Source organism: Rissa tridactyla, chromosome 2, assembly GCF_028500815.1.
Source record: "Rissa tridactyla isolate bRisTri1 chromosome 2, bRisTri1.patW.cur.20221130, whole genome shotgun sequence".
Lineage (NCBI taxonomy): Eukaryota > Metazoa > Chordata > Aves > Charadriiformes > Laridae > Rissa > Rissa tridactyla.
The window spans coordinates 38,050,269-38,076,816 of NC_071467.1; the positions used below are offsets into that span (position 1 = coordinate 38,050,269).

A 26,548-nucleotide genomic window follows, 5' to 3' on the forward strand; every position below is an offset into this window, starting at 1 on the left:
CTCAATGATTTTTTTTTTAATTATTTCAAAATAGTCTTAAACATCCACACAGTTAAATATATTTCATAGTTGTCACTTGTTTCTCTGATGTACAACCATTTCACTTTATGGCCTTTAGATATTATGTAACAGGAGAGTAAAATGCACTTGTGAGCTCACCTGTTAATCACGTTTTTACTGCTGTAATTGGCTCATATGAGATCTGAGGAGTTTCCTTTGGTGTTTATAGATACCCTATACATAAAAATCAAGTACCTACATGTGGAACATTCTTTTTTGTGAGATTGATTTAATCTGCCTAGATTATAGGTCCCTTGCTGTTTACCCACCCATGACAGTCTTGCCTCGCAAGCTTCTGAGGTGCTCGAAACGGTGTAGATTAAATCAAATACGTTCTGAGGAGTTTTGTGGAATTGGCAAAACGTGCCTTTTAGATATATTATTTAGATTCTGTTGCCAAAAAAATCCTACGATTTGAGAGAGTCTGCTAAGGCAACATTTTCAGAGCAGGTCCAGGTATAGTACAAGAGTATTAAAAGCTTACCCAAGGAGCCACATTTCTTCTGAAACAGCATCCTGTTTCCCAAAAAAGCACCCCAGAAATCCAAAAAGACCAAACCCAGAAACCTAAGAGCAACCTGTGTTGTCAGACATTACCCTTCGTGTTCCTGAATAGAGGGAGCCTGATTCTGTCCCACAGTTTACTACAGAAGAACATGAGATACTTTACGTAGAATGCTTTGGAAATTCAGTTCTAAGAAAAGTAAATTAAATGGATATAGTTGCTGAAATCACACAGGTTGTACTAAGAACAAGAAACTGAGAAAGTACTTACAAGATAATTTCTTTTTTCTCCCATTTGTAGCTTGAAAGAGATGCCTATGTCCAAGCGTTAGCAAGATTTACATTACTTACCGTGAGTTCTGGTATTACTGAAATGAAGCAGAAGAATATTGACACAATTAAAACTCTCATCACGGTGGCTCATACAGATGGAAACTATTTAGGAAATTCCTGGCATGAGGTACAAGAGTCATGTGTACTTAAACTGTAAGAAAGCGCGTGTACTGATTTCTAACACAGTAGTGTACTCGTTTGTGCATAAATACAGTGGGTTTTTTAGATAAGTGCCAAGTATATACTTTTGTACATACATTATGTAGAATTGCACATTATGCAGCCTGTTAAAGTAGCAAAACATGTCCAAGTGAGAAATAAAATTGTGAGACTAATCCAATAGTATTTAAATTAATATTCATTTTAGACAGAAGAACAGAAACACTTGTTTAACCTTGAGTGTTTAGAATTTTTTTTCTTCTAAAGATATGCCTAAATATTTTTTTTTTTTTTTTTTTTTACTATTTCAAACTGCTTTTTGTTGATAAACGACTTCTTTATTCTCTGGAATAGATTCTGAAATGCATCAGTCAACTTGAACTGGCACAGTTAATAGGAACTGGAGTAAAACCTCGCTACATCTCAGGGACAGTGCGTGGCAGGGAAGGTTCTTTTACTGGAACAAAAGATCAGGCACCCGATGAGTTTGTGGGGCTGGGACTGGGTAAGTAATGCGGATATGAAGTGTTTCATTTAACTGGCTTTGTTCAGACAGATACTAAAGTTTGTCCTTTGTTTTCATTATTGTTGACTGTGAGGTTTGGAGACGAGACCATGAAGTAGTCCTTGTAAAACTGTCTTAGGCTTTGAATAGACCTGTTCCTATTTCTGGAATATTTGGTTTGCTCTGTTAAGTGTTTTTGCTAGGGTGGGGAGTGGGAAATGTACAAAAATGATACATTATTAATTTCTGGTAAAATATAGCTGCCGAATTAAGAATGGGTTGCTGATGGTATCACCAGATTTAATAATATTTCAACATTAGTCCACCAAGTATTTTACCAAACAGGCAAGTTAGTATGTGCAGGTTAAGCATTCTGTTATGAAATTTTGAGAGAAATATGCAGTATGCAGACCAAGTGGGAGATGAGTTTAGCTTAAGTTCTGCAATTCTGTTTCCTCTTTTGGTTACTTTGGTACTACATGCCTTTTTTAGGTTCGCCTGAGACCCAAAATTTATTCCATGAATTGTTCCATGTTGTTTCCTGTCCTCCTAGAAATGTATATCAGTCTTACCTTCAATTATCTTAAAAAGGTTGATATTTTTTTTAATAGGAACACAGTTAAAGACATACAGGTGTAGTGTATTGGGAAACTATGTAAGCATCAAGGAAGTATATGTAACTCCACTTGACTGTTAGGAAGTTTCAATTTTATTATGATGCTCAGTATCTCCTGCTTTTTGAACAACTTCACCCCACAGCCGTGCAAAAGCTTTGTGTTCCCTCAATTTTTCATGCTTTTTTTGGGGGGGCTGGGGGTAGTGAATTATTTTACTAGTTTCCCTGATTGTGGCCCTCAACTAGTTCTAATCGTCTGGCTTTGTGTTCTCAGACAGTTTTTCTTATTCTGCAGTCAGTCCTTTTCTTTCCATTGTGCCCTCCTTTGCCCTGCCTCTCTGTACTCGCCTCACCTTGCCAAGAGCTGCTGAAGGGAAACCTTATGCCTGGAAATTTATGTGTCTGCCAACTTCTCATATACCGAGCTTCTTCCTGCCCTTCTAATATGCATCCTCCAGTTTAGTGTTCCCCAATGGCCTATTCAACTTCACTGTTTCCAAATGCTGGCAGTTTCTCTATGCTGAAGTGACTGGCCTTTAAAATTTTTCAGTCCTAATAGCTCAAGAATGTAAACTGTAGTCAGGTGTCTCTAAATCATACTTGCTAGTCGTTGGTGTAAATCCAGCTCATAAAGACTTTTTCCCCCCCTGTCAACTACATTTCTAAGGAAAATAGTCTGTGCCCAAATGCATAAAATGTTTCTGTCTGAATTGTATTTCTGGAATGCTTGTTACTGTGTGCATATGGAAACTTAAACATTTTCTTTTTTTCTTTTTTAATAATCTTCAGTCTTGTAGGAAAATGCCTAACTCAAAGGAACTTGGTTTTCATGCACTTAAGGGCTGTTAGAACATAGTCATTTTCTCAACTGTTTTGAGACCACCACTACGACTTTCAGGCAACCTTCCTATAAATGTAAATTCCTCTGAAGAACCCATAGTGTTTATGTCCATATATACAGACAAGTATTTTACAGGAAAGCAGTTGTGTAATTAGAGGACGTGAAGTTGCAGTCTGGTGACACAGAAGCTTCATCTTTCAGACCTGCGTGTAAAATCAGATGAGCATAAGCATCAGCATTCACTCTTGCTGAAATGAGAAGTGTGTGGTTTTTGAAAAAAAAAAAAAAAACAAACAACAAAACCAAACCCCAAAACCCCTTTGCTCATTTACTGCCTGATCAAGGATTCAGGTGTGCGCTTTTCAGGCATCTACATTTGAATGGCTTCATCACTCTCGCACTGTCTTCCCGCTGTGGCCCTATTCTGTTTCATTTGAAAATTCAAGGCATCACAAGCATGTGGGTTGTAAAAGTAAACAAATAATCATCTATTCCTTTGCTGCTTTGGTAGGAATGTTGTCTTACTTGAAGTTGTAACTGTGAAGTTCAGCTTTCTTCTACTCTAGCTTCTGTTCACAAAGTTGGAAGACAAAACTTGCTCCTGTGAGCGGGTCGTAGACGAAGTGTATTGCTTAGGTAACCAGAAATCCTCTTTGGACAATGGGAATCTGCGGAATCAGTTTCTCGTAAAGCAGAATTCTATAGGTGACTCTGTTTCATGGCAAAAGAGCTTATAACTGTTGGAATAGAAATCTGCTGTCCTTTTAGGTTTTCCAGCATTGATTATAAATCCTATGATAATAAGGCATTCTCATGTAAACTGGCAGAGGTGGTTAGGGTTACCTGACTTCTTGGAAATAACCCTTCAAATTCACTTCACACAGCTGCTCTTAGCTTGCACGTTACTGAGATTCAGGCTAATTGATACTGGCGGCCTGTGTGCTTACAAGAGAAGTCTTGATCAAACCCAACAGTATTATAAGTTGCTGAAATACTACTATAAGGTTATGTTTGTATGCATGTACATACAGAAAGGTTACTTCATAATTGCCCTAAAAAATACTTCAGATGGGTCAGTTTATCTAGATTTGACAGCCACTCATCTCCAGCCAAGTGTGGAGCACAGCAAGCCTCAGAGGCAGACTTCTGGGAGGCAGTCTGAAACACGAGAACTTCTCGTCTCTGCAGAGCTCTGAGAACAGAGTTGCTGGCCTTCTTTCAGTCTTCTGTTCTCACCTATCTTTCCGATAGGCTGCCTAAGAAAAAAACCCCTTAAATACAGGTTAGGTGGAATTATTGAGAATGGTTGCAAGATTCCTGCTTTTTTTTTTTTTTTTTTGATGAGGGGTAGAGGGGAGATTAGAGATTGCAAGAAATTTTGGAAATTTGTTTACTGTGAAGTTAGCATTTTCTTGACATGAGCCTTGCCCCCTTGTGGGTTACAGTTTCTAGCCTCCAAAATAAATATTGCTATTTTTATTTACAGATTTTTCTCACTATTGTTAGGTGATAATTTTGCTATACTTGAGAAGTAGCTTTATGATGGAGTTCTGGTGGGAGCTCTCAATGACAGAATGATGAAAAAGAAAACCTATCAGAACGGGTTTACTCGCTTGCTGCTAATAAATTGTGCAAAGTTCTCGTCTGTGCAGTATTCTCTATCATATGGTGTGTATTTTCAGTAACAGAGTTACCAAAGATCCATTGAAAGATGGAGGGAACGAGGTGGTTCTTGCGCTTTTGATTTTTTTTTTACCACTTGTATCTATTCAAACAGTTGTTCGAAATGTGGACAGTTTTCTGGGACTCATAGTTTATATGTGGATAGAGAATCTAGAGCATTAGGACTTAGACCAACATGCAAGTGTTCGCTGAGATGCCCAGCTCATGCAAGGGAAATTAATAATGTACTTCTCTTTTTGTGAATTAAAAATATATTTAGTTATACTGGTAGCAGCATGATTTCTCTTCCTTTTTCTTCCCAGCACTTTCTGTGTTCTCTTACGTGTTTTTCAAATTTTGTTTACTGTAGTTGGCGGCAATGTGGATTGGAAGCAGATAGCAAGTATTCAGGAATCCATTGGTGAAACTAGCTCCCAAAGTGTTGTCGTTGCTGTAGACAGGTATTGTATTAAATTTGCTGTTGCCACTTCAAGCTTTTTAAGAAATATTTGAATATCCTGTGCTAACAAGAGGACGTTATTAGTTTACCCCGATTTGGAAAAAAACTACATAAATATTACCATATTAAAGTGCTTTTTGGTTTGGTGGGTGTTTTCCTCTTTTATGGAGCAGAAATATTTTTGCAAGAGGGAACAGAACAAAGATTTGGCAAGAAGTCGTTTTACTGATTTAAAATTATTACAGGAGAGTTGCAGAACAAAGGCTGCTGTACTGTCCGGTGAATCTTGATTTGCTATATATAGTAACGTATAGCAAATCTCATTTTGCCTTCGTACAGGGAGCATTATTGACAGACCCTTTTTCTCCTAAATGTAATTACCAACTCCCTGATTTCCTCTCGGTTATGTAGATGTTGTCTGAAATGACCAAAATTATTATTCCAGTCTTCCTTTCTATGAATCATATTTATCATAACTGGATTTGATTAGGCATAATACATATCATAAACATTCCCTGTTTATATTGTAAAGTACTGATCGGACTGGAGTGCCTGGTGGATCTTGCTGTCTCCGCATTTAAGAAACGAGAAAACATCATTTTCTTAACAGTTGTTAAAATTTACAGTCACAAAGAGGGTATCATTCGGAAGGCTTACAAGCATTTCTGTGATTGACTGTAGGCAGCAAGATTGATGTTGGTTCAATGAAAGTTGCCTTGCAGTAAAATCCCATCAAGCGAACTGGAGGCTCAATGTCAAACATATAATAGCTGTTTAGGTTTGCAGATTTTGCAACACTTCATGATGGGAAGTGTTTCAAGTATCTGTGTGTCACGCCAAGTGGAAATTGTGCACCCCGGAGAAGTTTGACTTCTGTATTTGGACCAGGGCTAAATAGTTTACAAACTGCTGACATTATTAATCAGTCACTGACAGCGAGTGGATAGCATTAGAAACAGTGGTCACCTCCCAGTCTCCACACATCCTTATGGGAGTTATTTTTAAATATTAGAAATAATTGAAATATTGCTGATTTTATTTTCAAAGCTCAGTATTTTTCCACAATTACTAATTGTTTTTTAATAAATAAAAGTGTCTATATATTTTTTTAAAAATCTTGAATATATGTTTAGTAAATGCTTTTGTATGAAATTGTAACAATATCTTAAACTGCACTTTACAGGATATTTACGGGATCTACAAGGTTGGATGGAAATGCTATTGGTAGGTTTTACTTTTGTTTCCCGCCTTTCCCCCCCTGTAAACTACAAAGCAACTTTGTCTTAAACTTTGAAAAAATCTTGCATTAAAATCTGTGGTCATTTAACAGTGGATTTTGTTCGCTGGCTTTGTGCTGTATCTATGGATGAACTGCTGTCTGCTACCCACCCTCGAATGTTTAGTCTGCAGAAGATAGTAGAAATTTCTTACTACAACATGGGCCGGATAAGGCTACAGTGGTCCAGAATCTGGGAAGTTATTGGAGATCATTTTAATAAGGTATCCCTGTTAATGATTACACGGCATACTCCTTGCATTATTGATACCGATCAATTTTATGTAGAGATTTGTTGGAAAGCCACGTGCTCATCTGAATTGTACTGGTTTTTTCTGTCCTTCTGTATCAGTAGCTTAAAACACAACAAAAATTGTAAAGCTGGAAAGGCCTGCGATAAGGCAGAGGGACACAATATAATAAATGTAAAAGCAGGAGTACATGTTAAGTTATTTATCATTACCTGGGTCTAGAACTGTATGCCTCTAGTTATGTGTTTTAATTTTTGGGCGTGTTCTATGAAGCTTGGATAAGAGTGTTTTCTGTTCAAGTCTAAATGGACTATTTATACAGTGAATGTTTGACATGAATTTTTAATACAGATTGTTGAAGTCTTTCTAGACAGCTTGCTTCATTTTAGAAAGTTTCAAATGCTAGAATACATAATGTAGAAAATAGCTGGCATTGGTTATGGATTCTTAAACTTCATTAACTATGTGGTTTATGGAATTGGCTACTGATTAATATTGTTAATTTTCCTGTACTGCTTAGTTCTCCATTACCAAATGTAAAGGCAGCTTGGGCTGCCAATCCATAAGAATTCTGATGCAAGCTTACTGTTCATTTCTGTTCTACTTTATCAGGTTGGCTGCAATCCCAATGAAGATGTAGCTATTTTTGCAGTCGACTCCTTAAGGCAATTATCAATGAAGTTCTTAGAAAAAGGAGAACTTGCTAATTTCCGATTCCAGAAGGACTTCCTACGACCGTTTGAACATATCATGAAGAGAAACAGGTAATAACATGCAATTACCTGAATCGCCTGGGATCATAAGCACCACCTTTTGCAATTAATGTTACAAATTGCTTTTGTAAAATTAGTTGCTGGAGAATTATACTATTGTAACTGATTATGTAATTTAGTTCAAACAATTATTGTTTATTGTCTTAATTTAGGTCTCCTACTATTCGAGACATGGTTGTACGGTGTATTGCACAGATGGTAAATTCCCAGGCTGCTAACATTCGTTCTGGTTGGAAAAACATTTTTTCAGTATTTCATCTGGCAGCCTCAGATCAGGATGAAAGTATAGTGGAACTCGCATTCCAGACTACGGGACACATTGTCAGTGAGTATTGGTGATATTCAGACATTGTGATGGTGTATGTGTTTTATACTTTTCAGACAATCCTATGGGAAAATACTTACGAAAATAATTCAATAAGATTATAGCTATCTGTCTTCCTTTCTGCCTTTTTTAAAAAAAAAATCTGTTTGTAGCATTCTACAGTAAAGCAAGCTGAGCCTTAGATAATTTTACTGAATGTGTACATTTTCATTTAAGTGAAGAATTATTTATTTTTTTCCCCACAGAAAAAAAAAAGTGCAGTCATTTTACTATTATGTTGTTTGCTTATCTTTTTCCTTATTTCTGAATTGTGCTTGCCTGTGTCCCTGGTGAGGAGAAAGTGCTGAGCTAGGTGGCACTATGGTTTTTGGTTGTTTTTTTCTTCTTCCCATTCTAATCTAGATCTCAGGCTTTAAGTGCCATAAGGGATCTTTTTATTCTGTCTCAACCTCTGCAAGTTCCTAAAACTTTTTCAGCATTGATGAAGAATGTTTTGTGTTTTTTTTTTCTCAAAAGTGACTGTTTAAAATCAAGGCAACAGGACCATATTGCTGAGGGAAGTCCTTTCGTAGATGTAACTCCATGCTTTATGTAGCCCTCTTGAGCTCTGATCACACAGACTGTTTTTAAGCAGTAAGCCTATTTCTCTGGTCTTGCTGAGAACTGTTAAGTTTCCCTTCTTTAGACTACGTGCTACCTTGATTTATTTTAGACAGTTATTTGCTGTCAAAATAGAATGCCCTCTAGGTGATCCTTTTTTTTTTTGGTTGAGCCGTTCATCTTTTAGTTTTTATTGCTACTCAAGCATTTGACAGCACCAATCAATGAACCAGTCTCTCATGACTTCTGTTACGATCAGTTCATATTAGAATTAATAGATTTTAAAGCATGACACTTTTTTTTTCTTCTGTTCACACTTTTCTCCAGCAATTGTGTTTGAAAAACACTTCCCAGCAACCATAGATTCTTTCCAGGATGCGGTAAAGTGCTTGTCTGAATTTGCCTGCAATGCAGCATTTCCAGATACCAGTATGGAAGCGATCCGCCTCATTCGCCACTGTGCAAAATACGTATCTGATAGACCTCAGGTATAGTCTGTATTAACTAAATTATAAGTGCTTTTTCTTTATAAAGAAAAAAATACTCACACTAACTTTATTGGCATCCCTTCAAGTTTCAGAGATCAATGAGAAACATACTTTATTCAGAAGCAATAGGAGTATAAAATGCCACAAGCTTTGAAAGTATCAGCAATTTTCTTTTTTCTTTTATTCCCCGCCACCCATCCCCATCCACCAAGTTCAGCTGGTGGCTAGCTTTCCTGAGAGCTGCTGGAAATCAACGTATCTCAGGATCTGCTCTCTACTGAGAAACATTGTAAAGAATGGATAATGGCATGAGCAAAAATGCTTGACATTCTCAAAACGTTATGACAGATCCTCACTGTCAGTGCTGTCCCTATGAAAAGAAAGTAAGAGACTCAGACTGAACTGCAAGCAAAAACTGATGCTTGAATGTATCACCTTTTTTAATTTTTAGTTTGGTTTTCATAATATATTAAGTATTACTTTGAAAAACACTTCACCTTCTCAGTGTTGTTATTTTGATTGCCAGCTCAGGCAATCAGGTTATAATACTAGTACAGCAGAATTGTTATTTACAGTCCAAATTGTGTTTTATTTTGAAGAATCAAACTCTTAACGACTCTGTATAAACCCTGTGTTTTCTTCTAAAGGCATTCAAGGAATACACAAGTGATGATATGAATGTAGCTCCAGAAGACAGAGTGTGGGTACGAGGATGGTTCCCAATTCTGTTTGAGTTGTCCTGTATCATCAATAGATGCAAATTAGATGTAAGAACCAGGTAACAATCAGTATTTGTAATTCAAATTTTAAAAGGCTTACTTTACACTTTTAAAACATGAACAACTTTGTTAGTAAACATAGCTGTCTTAAAATGGCTTACGTATTTAATTTAGGTGATATCACTGTGGGAGCATCAGACTTTTTAGAAACACCTTTTAAATATGTGCTGGAACGTAGAAATTAAGTCTCTGTTCTTTACATATGAAACTTTTATCTTCCATTGTAATAAATAATGAAGTTAATGTGGTTGTGATTGCATTATGTTAAATAGATAAGTATTACATTTCCTTAAAGTTAAATATTCAAACAGTGCCTGTTTAGGATGAATAGCCGTGAAATCACAATAATAAGAACTATTCCAGTAGTTCATTTGAAAATAAATTAAAGCTTACGTAAATTAAATTATGGTGACTGTTTTACCTTTATTATAGAGCCTGTAAACTATTTAAAACAGCTCAGCTCAACTTAATCAGATGTGACGGAGGCAGTTTATGCACAGAACACAGTAAAATGTAAAAGTTGACTTTCCTGACATAAAACAAGCAAGCATTATTTTAACGTGGAAGGTCAGCTCTAAATGGTCAATATGCATTAAATCCCTCCACCTTTTTTTAAATTACATTGGATTAATACCCAAATCTGTATTTTTCCAGTGGCAATACTGATCCTCTCTCTTGATTAGCAAATATAAACGTATGATGTTTGATTCCATGATATGTGCCCCTGTTACTCCATTTCAGTGATTTGTTATAGTTGACCGGGGTAAGCCTTGTGTCACATTTCCGTTTTGCTCTGTTTAAAACAAATGTAAAAAGTTCCATGCATGGAGTAGGTTTTGTTTTAGTGGACTCCAACAGCAAAATGCTGTTGGAATCTTTTTTTGGTTTTAATTAAAACTCATGACCCCGATCCTCCCTGCCTTCCTGTGTCTTGCCTATCATACTTTGAGGATTTTAAAACTGGTTTTATACCATCGTTCATTAACTGGTTGCAGATTGCAGAAACAGTTGAAAAAGCAAAGCTGTGCTATGGTTTCATGATAATCCTGCTTATTTTCCTTGAATATGACTTTTCCCTTGAACAGTTCGTTTTGTTGCAGTTCTGATGCTAAATATGAGAGGTTGTATGCAAATAATTTCAAATTTACACATCTACACGGGACCTGTGCATCTGGACTCCCTTTATAGCTGGTGGGGATCAATACTCGTTTCTAGACCTCCGTATTTCTTACCTGGAAATACTTGTTCCTTTGTTTTTGTGGTCCTTTGTAATGTAGTTATTTTCCTATTTTACTTCGAAATTACTACAGTTCTCAAAAGTATTTTCTGGCTATTGCCTGTGACTTTTAAGTGCTTTTTAAACAAGCTGATTTTATCCTTAATTTTGGTGTACTAGTGTGACGGATCCACATCAGATCAATGTGTAACGTTCTTAACAGTATTTTGAGCTTGTTATTGCTGTTGCAGTTGGACAGATTTGGTCTAGCGCATGTCTCTTTGTAGCTCTTAATATGTGTTGTCCTTTCTTCATTTCAGGGGCTTAACAGTAATGTTTGAAATAATGAAGACATACGGCCATACTTACGAAAAACACTGGTGGCAAGATTTGTTTCGGATTGTCTTCAGGATATTTGACAACATGAAACTGCCAGAACAGCAGACTGAGGTGAAAAAGTGGGGGAAGATAGTTTACATGGGATCTATAGTTACAGTAGAAAACCTGATTACTAATGTAGCTTATCAAGTAATGTAAGGCAAACCTCAATACTTGCATGGTTGACCTGTAGTTCTAGTAGACTTATTTTGTTTTATTAGCGTTCTGTTGGAGATACTGTCACTTCCCTCACTTTTTTTTTTTTTTTTTTTTTTTAAACCATGTGTGTAAAAGGCCTAGTAGTTTATGCTACAAACACTAGAAAGGTTTTGACCTGCCAAACCAAGACCAGGTACTGTCTTGACAAGGAAGTGAAGCAGAAATGGACTTACTAATGTAAATTATGTGTAAATTATTAATATTAGAAGTTTGATCAAAATTGTCAACTCTTTGGGAGGCTCTCTCTGACTATTTTTGAAGGACGTGTCTCACTTTCTAAATTTTTATTGCCTGGAAAGGAGAATATTTAGAAGAAAAACAGAAAACTTAGCTTGGTGTTAAACTATTGAGTTACATTTAGGGTTAGATATTAATTTCAAACTCAGTATCTCATGATGGTAAGTGCTTGTCAGGCCTATAATCTGGTCTCCAAGAGTAGTTGTTTATCTGTTTCTGTAGTTTTTTAAACCTGCTAGTTAGCAAAACAAAAGTTGGGGCTCCAAGTTTTGGGCGTTTTGAGATACAGAGAGGAATTGCATGTCACTATAAAACAATTCAGATTGAGTAAATACATATATCCGTCCGCCTGCAGGGATGTGTATCCTGAAAGTTTCACCTTAAATAAAATTGTAACTTTTTTTTTTTCCCCCTCCTAGAAAGCTGAATGGATGACAACTACTTGTAACCATGCACTTTATGCAATATGTGATGTATTCACACAGTATTTAGAAGTACTTAGTGATGTTCTTTTGGATGATATATTTGCACAGCTGTACTGGTGTGTGCAGCAAGGTAGGACTGTACCAATTTCTGTTAAACAATGTTAACATTTTACTGTGAATGTGAATAAACAAATGCACTGTGTGTCTTTTGCAGACAATGAACAACTGGCACGGTCTGGTACAAACTGTTTGGAGAATGTTGTCATCCTAAATGGTGAAAAGTTTACCCTAGAAATCTGGGATAAAACATGTACTTGCATGCTGGATATTTTCAAAACTACAATCCCTCATGCGTAAGACAACTGTTAATATTTATACTTTGTAAAATAGTTTAGGTATACGACACTGATTTCAAACTGTTAGGTATCTTAGTAGGTGGGGTGAACAAAAAGCTGTTACATGTGGACTAAAATGAAGCAGAGTTCCTTGGAACATAATGATAAAGTAGGTGCTAGATATACTAGTTTCGTGTTGTAAATGATAAACTGCTAAAAAACTAGAAATACCATAAATATGAGGGTTTTTTCCCCTACCCTGCCAACACTGAAGTGAAACACTACTTGTTTTCAAATATGATAGTCTTAATTTGAATGGCTGTATTATTACTTGTCCTATGTCTGTCAGCTAGTTCATAGCATTTGCTTCTGGGTGTCACCTAGTTCAGGAGTGAAGAAAACTGAAGCAAGAGGGAACCTTCTGCACATCAGTTTTTCCTTAATTTTAGAGTTATGTATCAGATAGCACTGTGCGAGAGATTCATTCATGCTTAAAAGATAAGTTAATCCATCTGTCAGTGCCTCACCTACTTTTCTATGTGCGTAGGTGTGAATTAATTGCATCCAAAAAATAATACTAAAATAAAGCCGAAACATCTAGCTAGCAAGATAATTTTTTAGCAATTTGGTTACTGACAAAAATAAAGTTTGAAATCAAATCTCTGGATGTAAAAGTCCAGTTGAATTAGCCCTAATTTACTGCGTCCCGAAAGATTTTGAAGTGAATACTCGTTAGCAGAATATTTGCTTTGGTTTCCACATGGGATCAAAACATAGGTTTCTGGGTATTCTTATGGTTGAATATTAGAAACCCTTCTAGAGGAGCTGTTTGGATATCTTGATATTTAGACATGTTCTGTTGTTGCCTTTAGCTATATCTGATTTGAAATATGTGCATTATTCCCTTTGATGTTCATGGCACTTCCGCTTTTCAAATAGGTTATTTTTCCCAGGAGAGTATCTGACTCCTTCCATAGATTTCCATTCTTTACTTCCCATCTCCTTTTTTAATCTTTCTGTGCCTTCTTTGAGAACTTCGTTATATTATTCCTTCTTATGTTTCTGGGAGGTTCACAACTTTCGCGGGATAAAGCAAATCTTACTTGGATTTTATACGTGAGTAATCCCTTGAGCATATGTAATCAGTCGTCTTTCGCACAGTGAAAGTACGTCTGCTCTTTTCCAAACAATTGTTGGGTGACACAAAACTGCTCAAAACAGTCTCTTCACTTTGGCCATATTTGATTAAAACTGAAGCTTTTTAGATGGGTAAGAAAAAAATTATAAAAATATACAGGTATTCGTTCATATTTTTAAAGGAGACTTTTTACTCATTTTCTTTCCTTCTCTTTCTGACCCCTAGGAGGATGCTTCTTTCTCCTTCTGTACTGCTCCTCCTTTTTTTTCCTCTCTTTTTATGGGATCTGGTTCTTTTTCTGTGACTCCTGATTTGACTGGCATTTCATATTTGTATTTCTGAGTCCCTCTATTGGCAATATTTTTGCAGTAGAGCTTTTCCTGCCCTCCCAGCCTTAATGCGTGGGGTTCTTTTGACAACACAGTTTTAATACCCAGCTCGTTGTGAAGGCTGACCCAGTACTTAAAGAAGGGGGCAAATGCACCTTTTACATTTGTTTTCCCATGTCTGGAAATAACACCCCAGTTAATGTTGAAATGAAGACAGAGACAAATCACACAGTGGTATATATGAAAGTTTTGTGGGCAAGTGCTTTACTGCTAATTGTCTTGAAATAGTCAGATGCCATGAACCTCTGGGATGTAAAGTGTCTTCTGGCAGAGGTTTTTATTAATCTGATCAGGTAGGATTACATCCGTTCTTTTTTAGCATTCATATAAAACATCTTCCAGGTATTGTGTAACTTATTTCTTCAATTTAATAGTTGCAGCATTGGCTGCAGGAGTTCTTAGTTGCAGTCCAAGCCTCTGCTGATTCTTGGCAAGTTACCTTTTTGCAGAGAGAGGTGATCATATTATTTCCTTGCTTGGAAAACTTAGTACTGAACAGTGCCAGCTCTCTCAGCCTTTCTTCACAGGAGAGGTCCTCCAGTCCCTTAATGATCTTCATGGCCTTTTGCTGGGCTCTCTCCAATACATCCATGTCTCTCTCATACTGGGGAGCACAGGACTGGACACAGTGCTGAGTAGAGGGGCAGGATCACCTCCTTCCACCTGCTGGCAACTCTCCTAATGCAGCCCAGGGTACCATTTGCTTTCTTGGCAGCAAAGGCACATTACATGTCCAACCAGGTGTCCACCAGGACCCCCAGGGTCAAATTTTCTGCCAAGCTGCTTTCCAGCTGGGTGGTCCCCAGCATGTGTTGGTGCATGGGGTTGTTCTCTCTAGGTGAAGAATTTGCACTTCTCCTTGTTGAACTGCACGAGGTTCCAGTCAGCCCGTTTCAGGTGGCAGCATGACCCTCTGGTGTGTCAGCCACTCCTCCCACTTTTGTGTCATCAGCAAACTTGCTGTGGGTCCGCTCTGCCCCATCATCTAGATCATTAATGAAAATGGTGAGCAGAATTGGACCCAGTATTGACCCCTGGGGTACAGTTGTTGCTGGCTCCACTAGACTTTATGCCCTGATCACCCGTCTCTTGGCTTGGCTGTTCAACCAGTTTTCAGTGCACCTCACTGTTTGTTTATCCAGCGCATACTTCATTAGCTCATTTTAATAGTTCCTTTGATTCTTCTTTTTATTTACTTTCTATTCTGTTTATAATTTTTTTTAATTGAAATTTTCTGAAGCTTCATGAGAGCAAATCTTGCCTCGCTGGTCCTGAGAAAGCCAGGGTGAATGCTGTCTTGTCCTCAGGAAATTCAAGAGTTAGAATTGGTTCCTTGCACAGATTATGATGATCTGGCCTCTACTGGCTCATAATGGCTCATTATTCCAATACCTCCTTTGGCAGATGGTAGTTTAAGACTTTACAGCCCAAAATAAATTACACTGTATTTAACAACAGAATGATCTACAATTTGTGTCCTGGTAGCTTTCAAGAATCAATTCAATTCTCTGCTCTACTTTATTTGTTGTCTCATTACATGCCTCAAGATTTTATCTTTCTTATCTCTGATGTGTCTTTTTAGTTGCATAACGATCAGTGATAGGTTAATTTAGGATCCTTAACACAATGGGAAAGATCTCACTTAGGATACGCAGACACAAATGTCCATTGAGCGTTGCCTCACACAGATGGAGGCTAAACAGTTTGAAATCTTAACAGGGACAAATAACTTTAATCTTACTTTGTAGCAATAGGATTGATAGAAAAAGAGATGATGGGTTGTTTAATCCAGTTTCCCTCAATTCTCGGAAGGCACAGACAGCCCCAATAAGTTACAATTAATGTAGAAATTTTTTAGTGCTTAAGGCGAAGATCCTCAAGACAGCAACGTGCTATAGGAAAACGGCAGGGAAGAGATCAGAAGCATTGTCAGTGACTTGGTACCTCGTAACAGCAGTGAATCCTAAGGGGAAGTGTTCAATCCGAAGTAGAAATAGAACCACAATGCTGGATCATATCCCAAACGTAGAATGCAAAACATCTACAGACGTTCGTGCTGATCTGTCCTGGGGCAAATTCATTCATCATTGCAGGTAAAGCTTAAGGCAGCGTGAGAGAACAAGGCCCCCACTAATGGCATTAGAGCACTGCCTAAAGCCAAATTAAATATTTCTGAGAAAAATTAATCCACCTCCACATAATCCAGTTGTCCGTCCATGGCTGAAGTTCAAAAACCACAATGCTGAAATTTTTCAGTATGTGTGAAAAAATAAAATGTATACTTAAAACTGAAATTAGTTTATTAATTTGTGGGAGTATCTATATCAGACTCTTTTTATGTTTGGCTTCCATTAATTTAAATTAAACAATATTTCCACCATATTGAAGTGGACTTCTTAGAATATCAGTCCTGATTTGTATTTCAAACTTATTAAATTTGGTACTGTTTTTTTGTTTTCAAGGCTGCTGACTTGGCGACCAGTCAGTGGGGACTTTGGCTCTGGATCTCCCTCTGATGCAAAAGAAAAACTGGTAAGCAATATTTTGAAAGCTTGCCAGGGTTTGTTTCAAATGTGTTGTGATGTAGACTAAGGGAAAAGTATACCTAGTTGAAACCCAGTTTTCAATTTTGATTTATGTGAAGTTTTTTCCAGCTAAAGTGCTATTTAATGCTTAAAGATGACAAGGAATTAATTGAGAAAGAAAAGTATGTATGTGTTTGCAGCAAAGTTGGCTTCCAGAAGTTGGCTGTAGGTCGTTACCTGTGTACGGTTTAGGTAATGTCCTGTGTCTGGTAGGTCTCTGTAATACTCTATTTAGAGCTTGAGTACTTTTCTGGTCTGGGGTGTGGTTTTTGTTTAATTTTGTTCAATATTCTCTTTGATATACTGGCACGGTGAGAAAATGCTGGAGGTGGAAAGATCGCCAGTTAGATTGACACTTTTTTCCCTTTAAATTTTCTCTGGTAGTAAAAACTTAAACATCAGTGTTTGTGGTATTTATTTTAGAAAATATATGTAACCATCAGATCTCTTAGTACTGATTGAATAAACTGATGTAAAATTTGGATTTGCCTACAAGTGGCAGCCCTGTAGCTACTTTACTACTGACGAGAATTAGTTTCGCTTTTTGGACATTCTCACAAGATTGCTGCATGAAGTTCTTTATAGATTAATGAAGCATTTGATAAAAATTGATAAAAATTGTTCAAGGATATGGTCCTATGGTTCTACTAAGAGAGACCAACTCCCTCCATTTATCTTTATGGAGTGTTAACATAATTTACTTACATCAGGTGTAAGTGTTCTCAAAAATCTTTTTTGTCTTCAGCGTAAAAAGACACTTTATAATTTCAAAATTAACAGAACTTGTATAAAAGCGTTAAAGGAGATGTATTTTGGATCCTTTCTTTTAGCAGGATAGAATTTTTGCAGGCTTTAGATATTTCCATATAATTTTTCTTCAGGCAGTTCAAATATAATGAAGTGTTCTACTATCTATAGCCATAATACCTATTTAAAGTATCTTTATACTTAATAGAGATGAAAACCTTGGTTATTTACTGGTATGAGAAGTCGATACGTTCTTTATAGGAACTGTATGTGTAGATTTAAACCTTGCTAACAACACAACGGAGGGAATTAATGTGCAGTCTCCAGTGGCACTTACGGAACAAATGCCAATAGAAATGCTGGGTTATTGAAAGGGACAGTAATCACTCCATATAACTGCTTTGCAGTTAATGATAACGTATTTTGTTATTAATTACGTTACTCTTTTAACAAATGCTTTCTGAAATGAAACCAGTCGGTATTACCATTGATTTTAATACTTTACATTCAGCTAATGAAGGAAGATATTTATTAACAATATCTTAAAACCAAAACCCCAACAATTCGTCTTGCAAAGTCATTGGGTTCTAGCTCACAAAATAACACGATACAACATGGAGAATCAGAACGCATTGCAGAAGTCTGGCAAAAGGATTTGGAATTAGAGGATTTTATTGATAGGCTTAAAAAAATTAGAGGATTTTATTGATTCTTCTCCTCCATCATTTTACCGTGGTAAATTCCTGTAGCACCTACAAACGTGTTAGTAGGAGCTTATAATTCAGAACATTCAAGGGAGTAAAGGTAAGTAAAGATTGAAGTTTGATACCTCATGTTGTTTAGACTTGTCATTTGAGCTGTGTGTTCACATTTTCACCTGTTATAAAAGGAATACAAATTCTCATGGAAACTATTAGCGGTTTTTATTGTAGATCAAGGTAGATACTGCATTTCCCATACATTTCCCATAAACCTCATACACTTAATCTGGTAAAAGTCAAACTAACTATTGGCTGACGTACTAAATGCTTGGATGGCATACAGAAAACCTATGTGCAAAATACTACTCATTGACTTTGCTGCATTATTAAGAATTTGTTGCTTGTTAAATTTTCAAATTCTTTCTTAGTAGGTCATCTTTTTAGTACATCTTTCTAGAATGCTAATAGCAAATACGACTAAAGTGAGTGAAAAAGTGCAGTGCTGAAACAGCAAATGTTTTAAGCTACGAAGAGCACAGCACTATTGATGATTAGCTCGCAGAAGTTTTCTGTAAGTTAATTATTCTGGTTTTTTGCTTTCTTTTCAGGATACAATCTCACAGAAGTCAGTAGATATTCATGATTCTGTTCAGCCTAGATCTTCAGATGGACGTCCATATCAACCCAGCGCAGGGTCCACAGTAGGTGAAGAAATGAGTAAAACCAGGCCAACAGCAAGTGCGTGTTTTGTAGTGATTTGGCATTTTCTATCTGTTGAGAGTCATATTTAGCAGATGTTTGATGTCTTTAGTTATAGCCCCAGCTATAACTTCAGAAACAAGATGTGAAGACAATTAAATTGGTTAAATCTGTTGGATTCTTGTGGGTCCACATTTTTGACCTGTGTTCAGCTGCTAACTTGCAGTCTTTTTACCCTAAACAAAATATTAAAAATATTACTCTCTTTGTAATGCTATGTAAATTAGTAATTTATTTTTTTTTCTTAAGACGAAAGTTCTTTCTGTGCAGAATGCAACTGATGCAATAGCTGGAAAAACAAAGTGTATTCAGATTGATTTGAAGGAAGTATATCAAACCCTTAAGATACTTGTGGGAAGTTACGTGCTGGTGCTTAAAAACGCTCATGTCTGGTGGTATTAGTACTTGCCACAAGTACAAACAAGCATCAGTGATGATCAGTGCCATCTTAAGCCTCCTCTGCCTGTGGACAGGCTCAGCCTCTCGTTCTTGTCACTGCACTGATGCTAACAACAAGGTCACTAATTTTGGTGATTTTTAGGTAACATTGAATATTTTTCCAATACATGGCAGGTGACTTTAAAGTTAGGAAATAGTGGGGTTTTTTTAAAACCTGCTAATTGTTAACACGGTGATCAGTCCTGGTTTCAGAAGAATAATTCAGATGGGTGGATTCTAGGCTTGGTTTATGTATGTGCTTGAAGTTAAGCTGTTTTTCAGCTTGCCCCCAAAATAGCTCAAAAAGGACAAAAAAATGTGCAGTTCTTGAGTTAACACTCTATTTTCTTTTTATTTCCTTTAAAGAATTTCCAGAACAGAAATTGTTTGCTGCTCTTTTGATCAAATGCGTTGTACAACTGGAACTGATTCAGACTATCGACAATATCGTGTTCTTCCCAGCAACTAGCAAAAAAGAGGATGCAGAGAATCTGGCAGCAGCGCAAGTAAGTAGAACTCATGGGTAACTCTCTGTTTAACAGCATTTTTCTCTAGTGGTTGAAGTTTCATAAACTCCTGTAACATCATCTAATTTACAATTTTTACAAGCGCTTGAGAACTTCTAGCACACCGTTGAGATGTTTTACATCTTGCATTAAATTGCATTTGCTGTGCTGGGGCAGCACACCACTGTGGAGATTAAAACGTGTATTGTTCAAAGGGATTTACTAACTGGGATGTGGATGCAACTTTTAATACAGTTTTAAATTTAAATACAGATGAAAACAGGGCAGAATTGAGTTATCACTGGAGCTTGCTGAAGAAAATTGTGAATTTTTACTTGAAATCTCTTTTTTCTTTTTTCTGTTTGTTTTTTTTTTTTTTTTTTTTTTTTTAATAGAGGGATGCAGTAGACTTCGATGTCCATGTGGATACACAAGATCAAGGGATGTATCGTTTCCTAACATCACAGCAGCTTTTCAAACTTCTCGATTGTCTGCTGGAATCTCACAGATTTGCTAAAGCGTTTAATTCAAACAATGAACAAAGAACTGCCCTCTGGAAAGCAGGTGAGTCAGTCACCTTGGAGAAATATTTTGCGAGAATGTATTACTCTGCTTTGAATTGACCCAAAAATAGGTCAGAAGTACTTTGGTGGTGAATGTAAAATTGAATATCAGGCTGTAACTTCATAACCCTAGAATCACTAAGGGGGCGAGACCTCATCTGTGCGGGTGCAAATATCTTTTTCAGTTTTCTAAAATTTAAGGTTTCACTGGGTTACGGCAGCCAAGCTGACCCCTGGCTGTAGGTGTGAGTCCCATGATTGGCACAAAACCCCAGAACTTGTCTGGGGGGGTTGTTCTACCTACCAGTGTTTAAGTGAAATATATGTCATTTGCTGAAACAGATGGAAAATGGACTCTCTGTAGCATTGTGTTTAATCTGTTCCTCGCACCGGAGGTAGCTGTATTAATATTTTTAATGGTGAATGCATACTGGGAATATGCAGCAAGCCGTTTTGTGCATTGATGGATGCATACACAGAACCACTTCACCTTGAGCGCGGCAGTATTAATATTTATGGGTATGCTTTTTACTAGTGTGGACCTCCACTAGCAAACTGAGCTTATACAGTAACAGCTTTGGAAACAGTAGAATTGTAGACATTTTTATCAAAAACAAGCAATAAAACGGTATACACTGTAGATATTTGATTGTGACAAAATGGTCCATTGTTCAGGTGCCCTTTTATCGTACACCCAGGTTTCACATCCATTGGGAAGCTTATATAAAAATGGATGCCAAACACAATTACGGTATATATACATAGGTTAATTCTTAGCAGTATTCCCTTGTACTAAATGTCGTGACAAATTAATTACATGAGGTGGTTCTTCTAACTGTCTACGTGCAGAAGATGCTTAGAAGGAGAAGTGGGGGACTGTAAGGAAAAATGTCAGATGAAGCAAAAAACCTAAATGGACGCTTGGAATTTGGTCTAGGTTTCAAAGGCAAATCAAAGCCCAATCTTCTGAAGCAGGAGACCAGCAGTCTTGCCTGTGGGTTGCGCATTCTGTTCCGTATGTACATGGATGAAAGCCGTACCAGTGCGTGGGAGGAAGTCCAGCAAAGACTACTAAAGTAAGGTCCACGTGGCTGAACCTGTTGATGTTATTTCTGATGTTAAAGAATTTTTATTTTTATTGAAAAGGATAGACCTCCTCTGTTCGCAGTAAACTTCCTCGAGCTAACACAGTATGGTGGTGGTCAGAGCTAATAGGAAGAGGTTTTGATGTTGTGTGGAGAGCGCAGTGCCTCCAGCTACTACTAATGCTGCCTCTGCTTTTTGTTCTCATTACATGTTTTGAAGGAGAGAACAAAATTTTGTCGCCTTTTTTTTTAATTTAGCATGTGGGTAGGTGGGGGATTGTCATTGCTCCTCTTTAAAAGGTAAAGCAACGATCCCCTAAACCCTGCTTTTTTTCTTTCGGTAACCTCAGGTGTTTTAGGGAGCCGATGCTGTTTGTTCTCCTCTGCAGAAATGAGCGCTGGGCTCGGGGAGCCTGTGGGCACTCAGGAGCTTTTGGCGTTTTGGTTATTCGTTACTGGGAATACTAAGGTTCACCTGAATGTTTTTAGTTTATAAAGTTGTTTGAGCAACAGGAGGCTTAAAACTATGTCAGTAACACAGTGAAAGTGTTCTAAGGTTTATAGACCAGTAAGCGGAGCTGAAAACTACCTGGTGACATCAGTGTGAGATTAATTTTTAAAGTCTGCGTATCACTTTGTCACATGCATTTTAATACCTCTCAAAGAGCACTTGATACACTGTAAATATATGCACGAACAGCGCAATCATCTTTTGTCGGCGCGATTGATACTGAAGTCCTAGACTTTGGTTTTGAGTTGAGCAAAATCACTGCTTTCTGTTACTAATGGGGCTTACAGTAGCTTTCATAAAACGACGCTGTTCTACACCAGGGCTCTACGCTGGTACAGTTGCAAAGCCAAAGCTCCCTCTCTGCAACAGAGCTCAAAATAAACCGTTAAGTTACTAGTTTTTGTGTCTTTTCTCTCTAGTGTCTGCAGTGAGGCTCTGAGTTATTTCCTCACTCTTACATCAGAAAGTCATCGGGAAGCCTGGACTAATTTATTACTCTTATTTTTGACTAAAGTGCTGAAGATAAGTGATGAGAGGGTAAGTAGCTGTTCGGAATGGTATTTAAGACGTTTACAGATAAGAAGTAGTTGCAGCCCGGTTCTTCACACGTAGTTACATACTTGATTTAAAAGCTCCTGCTGCTCTGTAGATGCTCTTTGTTAAGGGAACGTACCTTGAAACTGCACGTGACGGATGCTGACAGTAGTAATGCAGAGTGAGGGCCCAGTGAATGATAAAATAAAATGCGTCTGAGAAAATTTAAAAGATGCTAAAATCCTGTAGAAGTGTGCGTGGAGTTGCTTTTACCCCTCTCCTGCTGAGGAAGAGGATTAGTGGCTGATGCTTTATTCAAAGAAATGATTCCCGGTTCTGCTTCCAGCGCTACACGTACATCACCGTGACCTTCTCCAAAGCAGCTCTGCAGCAGATAAATCCATATTTACATCTCTCTCTATTCCTAACAAAACTTGGCTGAAAGACGAAGTGAAAGGGGCCAGCTACAGCAAAACACTTAACCGATAATAGGAAAAGTCTTCCTCTTGAAAAAATAAGCATTAGCAAGGAGCTGTGTGTAGGGAGCATCTGTCAGAGTACACCACAGCGTGCTCAGCCTTCTTCGAGCACTGCCAGCTTCGGCTATAAAGGTGTTTCTGCTTGTCACTTTGGGCGTTTCTCACCTTGACTTGGGAGAGTATTTAAAATTCTTGACTTGCAACGCGCTGCCTAATAGAATCGTTTCTTCTGTTTGTTTTCTCCTCAGTTCAAGGCTCATGCCTCATTCTACTATCCTCTGTTGTGCGAAATCATGCAGTTTGACCTTATTCCTGAACTTCGAGCTGTTCTGCGAAGGTTTTTCCTGCGGATTGGTGTGGTTTTCCAAATATCCCAGCCACCAGAACAAGAGTCCGGAATAAGCAAGCAGTAGCAGATAGTGACTGATAAAACTTTCTATTCCTCAGCTGAATAAAAGGACCAGGTAGCTGAGCTGGCTATCCATAAAAATGGTTTCTTTGTACGGCAGTGTGTATCCAGGGGTTAACGGTACAGACGCTCTCAACTGTAATTAAGGCTTGCAACACTCCAGTCCCTTTATTTCCGGATGGATTATCTCTATCGGTTTCTCTTACCCGGCTGGTGCTGAGCACGGAGCCGGTTTTTAGCACAGTCCTCTCGTCAGCGTGGGCTGCAGTGCCCTTTCCTGTCCTAGACAGCAGTTTAGCAACAGATGTTTATGGCGGGTGTGAAAGTAACCTGGACCCAAAGAACTATATATGTAAAGGTTTGAGCTTCTGCAAGAAGTACAACTCAGGAGAGCTGTATTTTGAAGGATAAAATGTTTATAGTGAAAAGAAAATGGAGATTATTGTTCACGGTAAAAGATATTTAGCAACTATGTCTGATATTCTTATTCTAAGATTTTTTGCACACTCAGGCTGTCTGAGACATTGGTAATCATCCTTCTGTGAAAAATGTACAGAGATGCAGGTCTGTAATATAAACTCTTTAACACTATACAGTTCTTCCTCAATTGTTTTATTTCTGTATTATTGATTTGCCGAAAACCCATAACACTTCATTGTTTACCAAATGCACTAGAGGTTTGGGTTTTTGTTTTTTTTTGGGTTGTGATTATTTTTTTTCTTTTATTTTTTTTTTTTTTGGTTTCATTGTAGCCCAGAAGTTAGTGTTGCTGACTTGTCAAGAACGGAGGTAGAAATATCACGACTGACGTAACTACCTGTAATATACTTGTTTTAGGGCTTTTAAATATAACGAGCCATTGAAAATGATGATCCTTCAAGGACTGGAACTTGAATCACTGCAAACAAGTCTAGGTTGTGTCTGCTGTCACATGTTTTTTTGTTTGATGTAGATTTCACTCTTATGTACAGAATTTAATGTTGAATATATTCAAGTAACAAATCTGGCATGGTTTGGGGATGGTTAAATTTATTGGCAATGTATTCATACTGTGAATTGTGCTCCGATGGTTAAAAGACAAGATTGTCCAGCATTCTGTATTACAATGGATGTAGAAATTTTTTTCAGATGGACAAAATGTATATGGTACAGATATGTAAAGTTTTCTATGTAAAAAAAAAAAAATTCTGTACAACTTTCTGTACAATATTTGGTTCTCATCTGGCATATTCTAATCAGGTTATAGGTCAATAAAGTTTTTGAACTCTTTCATCAGTGCAATCAAAACCGGTCTAATCCACAGCTACTTGTTTTACAGTTTCCTTTGCCTCCCATGCTCTCCTTTCGCTGGGGGCAGAACGGGGGCTGCCCTTGGTTTGACTGGGGTCTGTCTTCTCACTGATAGGCAAATACGGGCTGAAAAAGAACGGTAAGGTTTTTGGTTTTTTTAAAAAAGGTAAATAAATAAATAAATAAAACCAGAAAAGGAGAAAAAAACCTGCTTGTAGGTGGAGTTGTCAAATGAACCCTGTAGCACTGCACAGATGGAAACTCAAATACTGCGTTTTGCTTTCTGGGAATTAAAATATTAGTACAAAACAGACTTTCAAATAAGGGTGGAGGGAAGGGAAAGGCTGGGATTACTGTTCACCTGACTGCTGACGGGGAATGCGTCAGCCAGCTAAGCCTTCTCAACCTATTTGGGTTTGTAAGTAAAAGCGGGAATTGGATTGTTTTCCAGTGTTTTCTCACAAAACTCAGGAGTAGCAAAGGAGGGAAGTGTGAAGATGGAGAAGGTGGATGAGGGAGCCTCAGCTCAGGGCCAGTGAACATGCCTCCCCCGGGGAGCTGGGGGGTGAGTGAAATGCAGCTGTTCGCAGCAGCCTCCCGAAATAAGGGTGAGCAGCTCAGGGAAGTAGCTATGGAAAAGGCAGTGAAGGGAATTGAAAGGCGTGACCGGGAACTACGAGTTTGCTCATAATGTTAATTGGGGTGGAGCAAAACCAAATGGCATTTCTCAAAGTCAGAAGGGGAAGAATTGAGGTTATTTTAATTAATTGTAATTGTACAACCTTTCCTCTTGGGCTATATATATATATTTTTTTTTTTTTTTTCAGTTTGGGTAATGTTTAAATTTTAAACCACTGTACTAGGCCCGGCCTGAGGTCTGTCTTGTCTGTTTGACCGTGATGAGTAGTAATTCTTAGTGTGATACGTCCCCTCCCCGTTGGTGTCCACCTCTCCCCCATGCCTGTGGCAAACAGTGTTCCTGGTACCATGATCAAGGTGTTCCCGACACCGTTACCCAGAGCACGGGTGTAACGGCCGTTCATGTATCTGTTACCCACGTGTCTGCCCAACTCCTTTTTTTAAATGTCCGGGTTCAAGATTCAGCATGCAGTTGGCAGCGAGTACAATAGATTATCTGAAATGTTTGGTATTTGGGGGTTGGTTTGTTGGGTTTTATTGCTTTAAACCTTACTGCTTCATTGTTCTGCTGTGTACTCATATTTTGTAATGACTCTTTTACAGCATGACCATTTCATGCCGTACTTTATTTATTACTTAGGCCTTTTCCACCTAATAGCTGTTTAGCCTTGGTTCATAGGACACGTAGTATCCTCATTACTCTTTTCTGTACCTCGCTTTAGTTCCTGTAATGGCAGAACTGCCCTCCCTGTGCTCTGCGTGTCACGTTCAACTTGCAGCACGAGAGGGTCTGCGGTGGGGTGATAACTGTATTATAAAACATTTTCACCTCAGCTGCTTAAAATTATTTTGGGATTCCTGCCTCTGGGAAGTGCGGAATGGAGCAGCCATCAGGCCTGTGCTACACGCCGTAGCCTAGGTCTTGCATTGCTGGAAGCCCCCTCTGCATTACTTAACTGGCCAGTGGTGTCGCACCCGAACTGAGGAACCTGAGAAGCCTTAGAGCTGATGAGCCAAAAGTCATGGTAAGAATGAGCCTGATGGGCCTCTGAGAAGGAAGAGGCTAAACCCATGAAGAAGCAAAGCACAACCCAATGTTGAACACCCCTCTCTCAGCATCTCTTACCTGCTGTCAGCTGCTGCTGTGGCCCTCAAGCAGGTAGACAGAAGCTTGAAGTTTTTTGTAAAAAAAAAATAAAAAATAAAAAATAATAAAAAAATATATATATTTTTACAGGTTGTTTTTGCTTCATCGTTTGTTTTTCCCTGGTGGTCAAGCTTTGGGCTCTGGCTGGGAGTTCCTAACCAGGAGAAAGTCGCATCCTCACCCCCC

General features: G+C 37.9%; 1 protein-coding gene across 1 annotated transcript in view; it reads left to right on the plus strand.

Moving 5' to 3' along the window:
* Nucleotides 1-26,230, plus strand: part of ARFGEF1 (ADP ribosylation factor guanine nucleotide exchange factor 1) — a 95,916-nt gene extending 69,686 nt beyond the window's left edge. The window contains exons 21-39 of the mRNA XM_054192994.1: nucleotides 866-1,024; nucleotides 1,411-1,561; nucleotides 5,051-5,141; nucleotides 6,324-6,364; nucleotides 6,471-6,640; nucleotides 7,280-7,431; nucleotides 7,593-7,765; nucleotides 8,693-8,853; nucleotides 9,501-9,631; nucleotides 11,169-11,298; nucleotides 12,102-12,237; nucleotides 12,322-12,460; nucleotides 16,432-16,501; nucleotides 18,611-18,740; nucleotides 19,566-19,705; nucleotides 20,101-20,269; nucleotides 21,206-21,344; nucleotides 22,284-22,401; nucleotides 23,126-26,230. Coding sequence (XP_054048969.1) covers nucleotides 866-1,024; nucleotides 1,411-1,561; nucleotides 5,051-5,141; nucleotides 6,324-6,364; nucleotides 6,471-6,640; nucleotides 7,280-7,431; nucleotides 7,593-7,765; nucleotides 8,693-8,853; nucleotides 9,501-9,631; nucleotides 11,169-11,298; nucleotides 12,102-12,237; nucleotides 12,322-12,460; nucleotides 16,432-16,501; nucleotides 18,611-18,740; nucleotides 19,566-19,705; nucleotides 20,101-20,269; nucleotides 21,206-21,344; nucleotides 22,284-22,401; nucleotides 23,126-23,290 — 2,565 coding nt within the window. The 3' untranslated portion in view covers nucleotides 23,291-26,230. The remainder of the gene's footprint in view (nucleotides 1-865; nucleotides 1,025-1,410; nucleotides 1,562-5,050; nucleotides 5,142-6,323; nucleotides 6,365-6,470; nucleotides 6,641-7,279; nucleotides 7,432-7,592; nucleotides 7,766-8,692; nucleotides 8,854-9,500; nucleotides 9,632-11,168; nucleotides 11,299-12,101; nucleotides 12,238-12,321; nucleotides 12,461-16,431; nucleotides 16,502-18,610; nucleotides 18,741-19,565; nucleotides 19,706-20,100; nucleotides 20,270-21,205; nucleotides 21,345-22,283; nucleotides 22,402-23,125) is intronic.
* The last annotated feature ends 318 nt before the right edge of the window (nucleotides 26,231-26,548 follow it).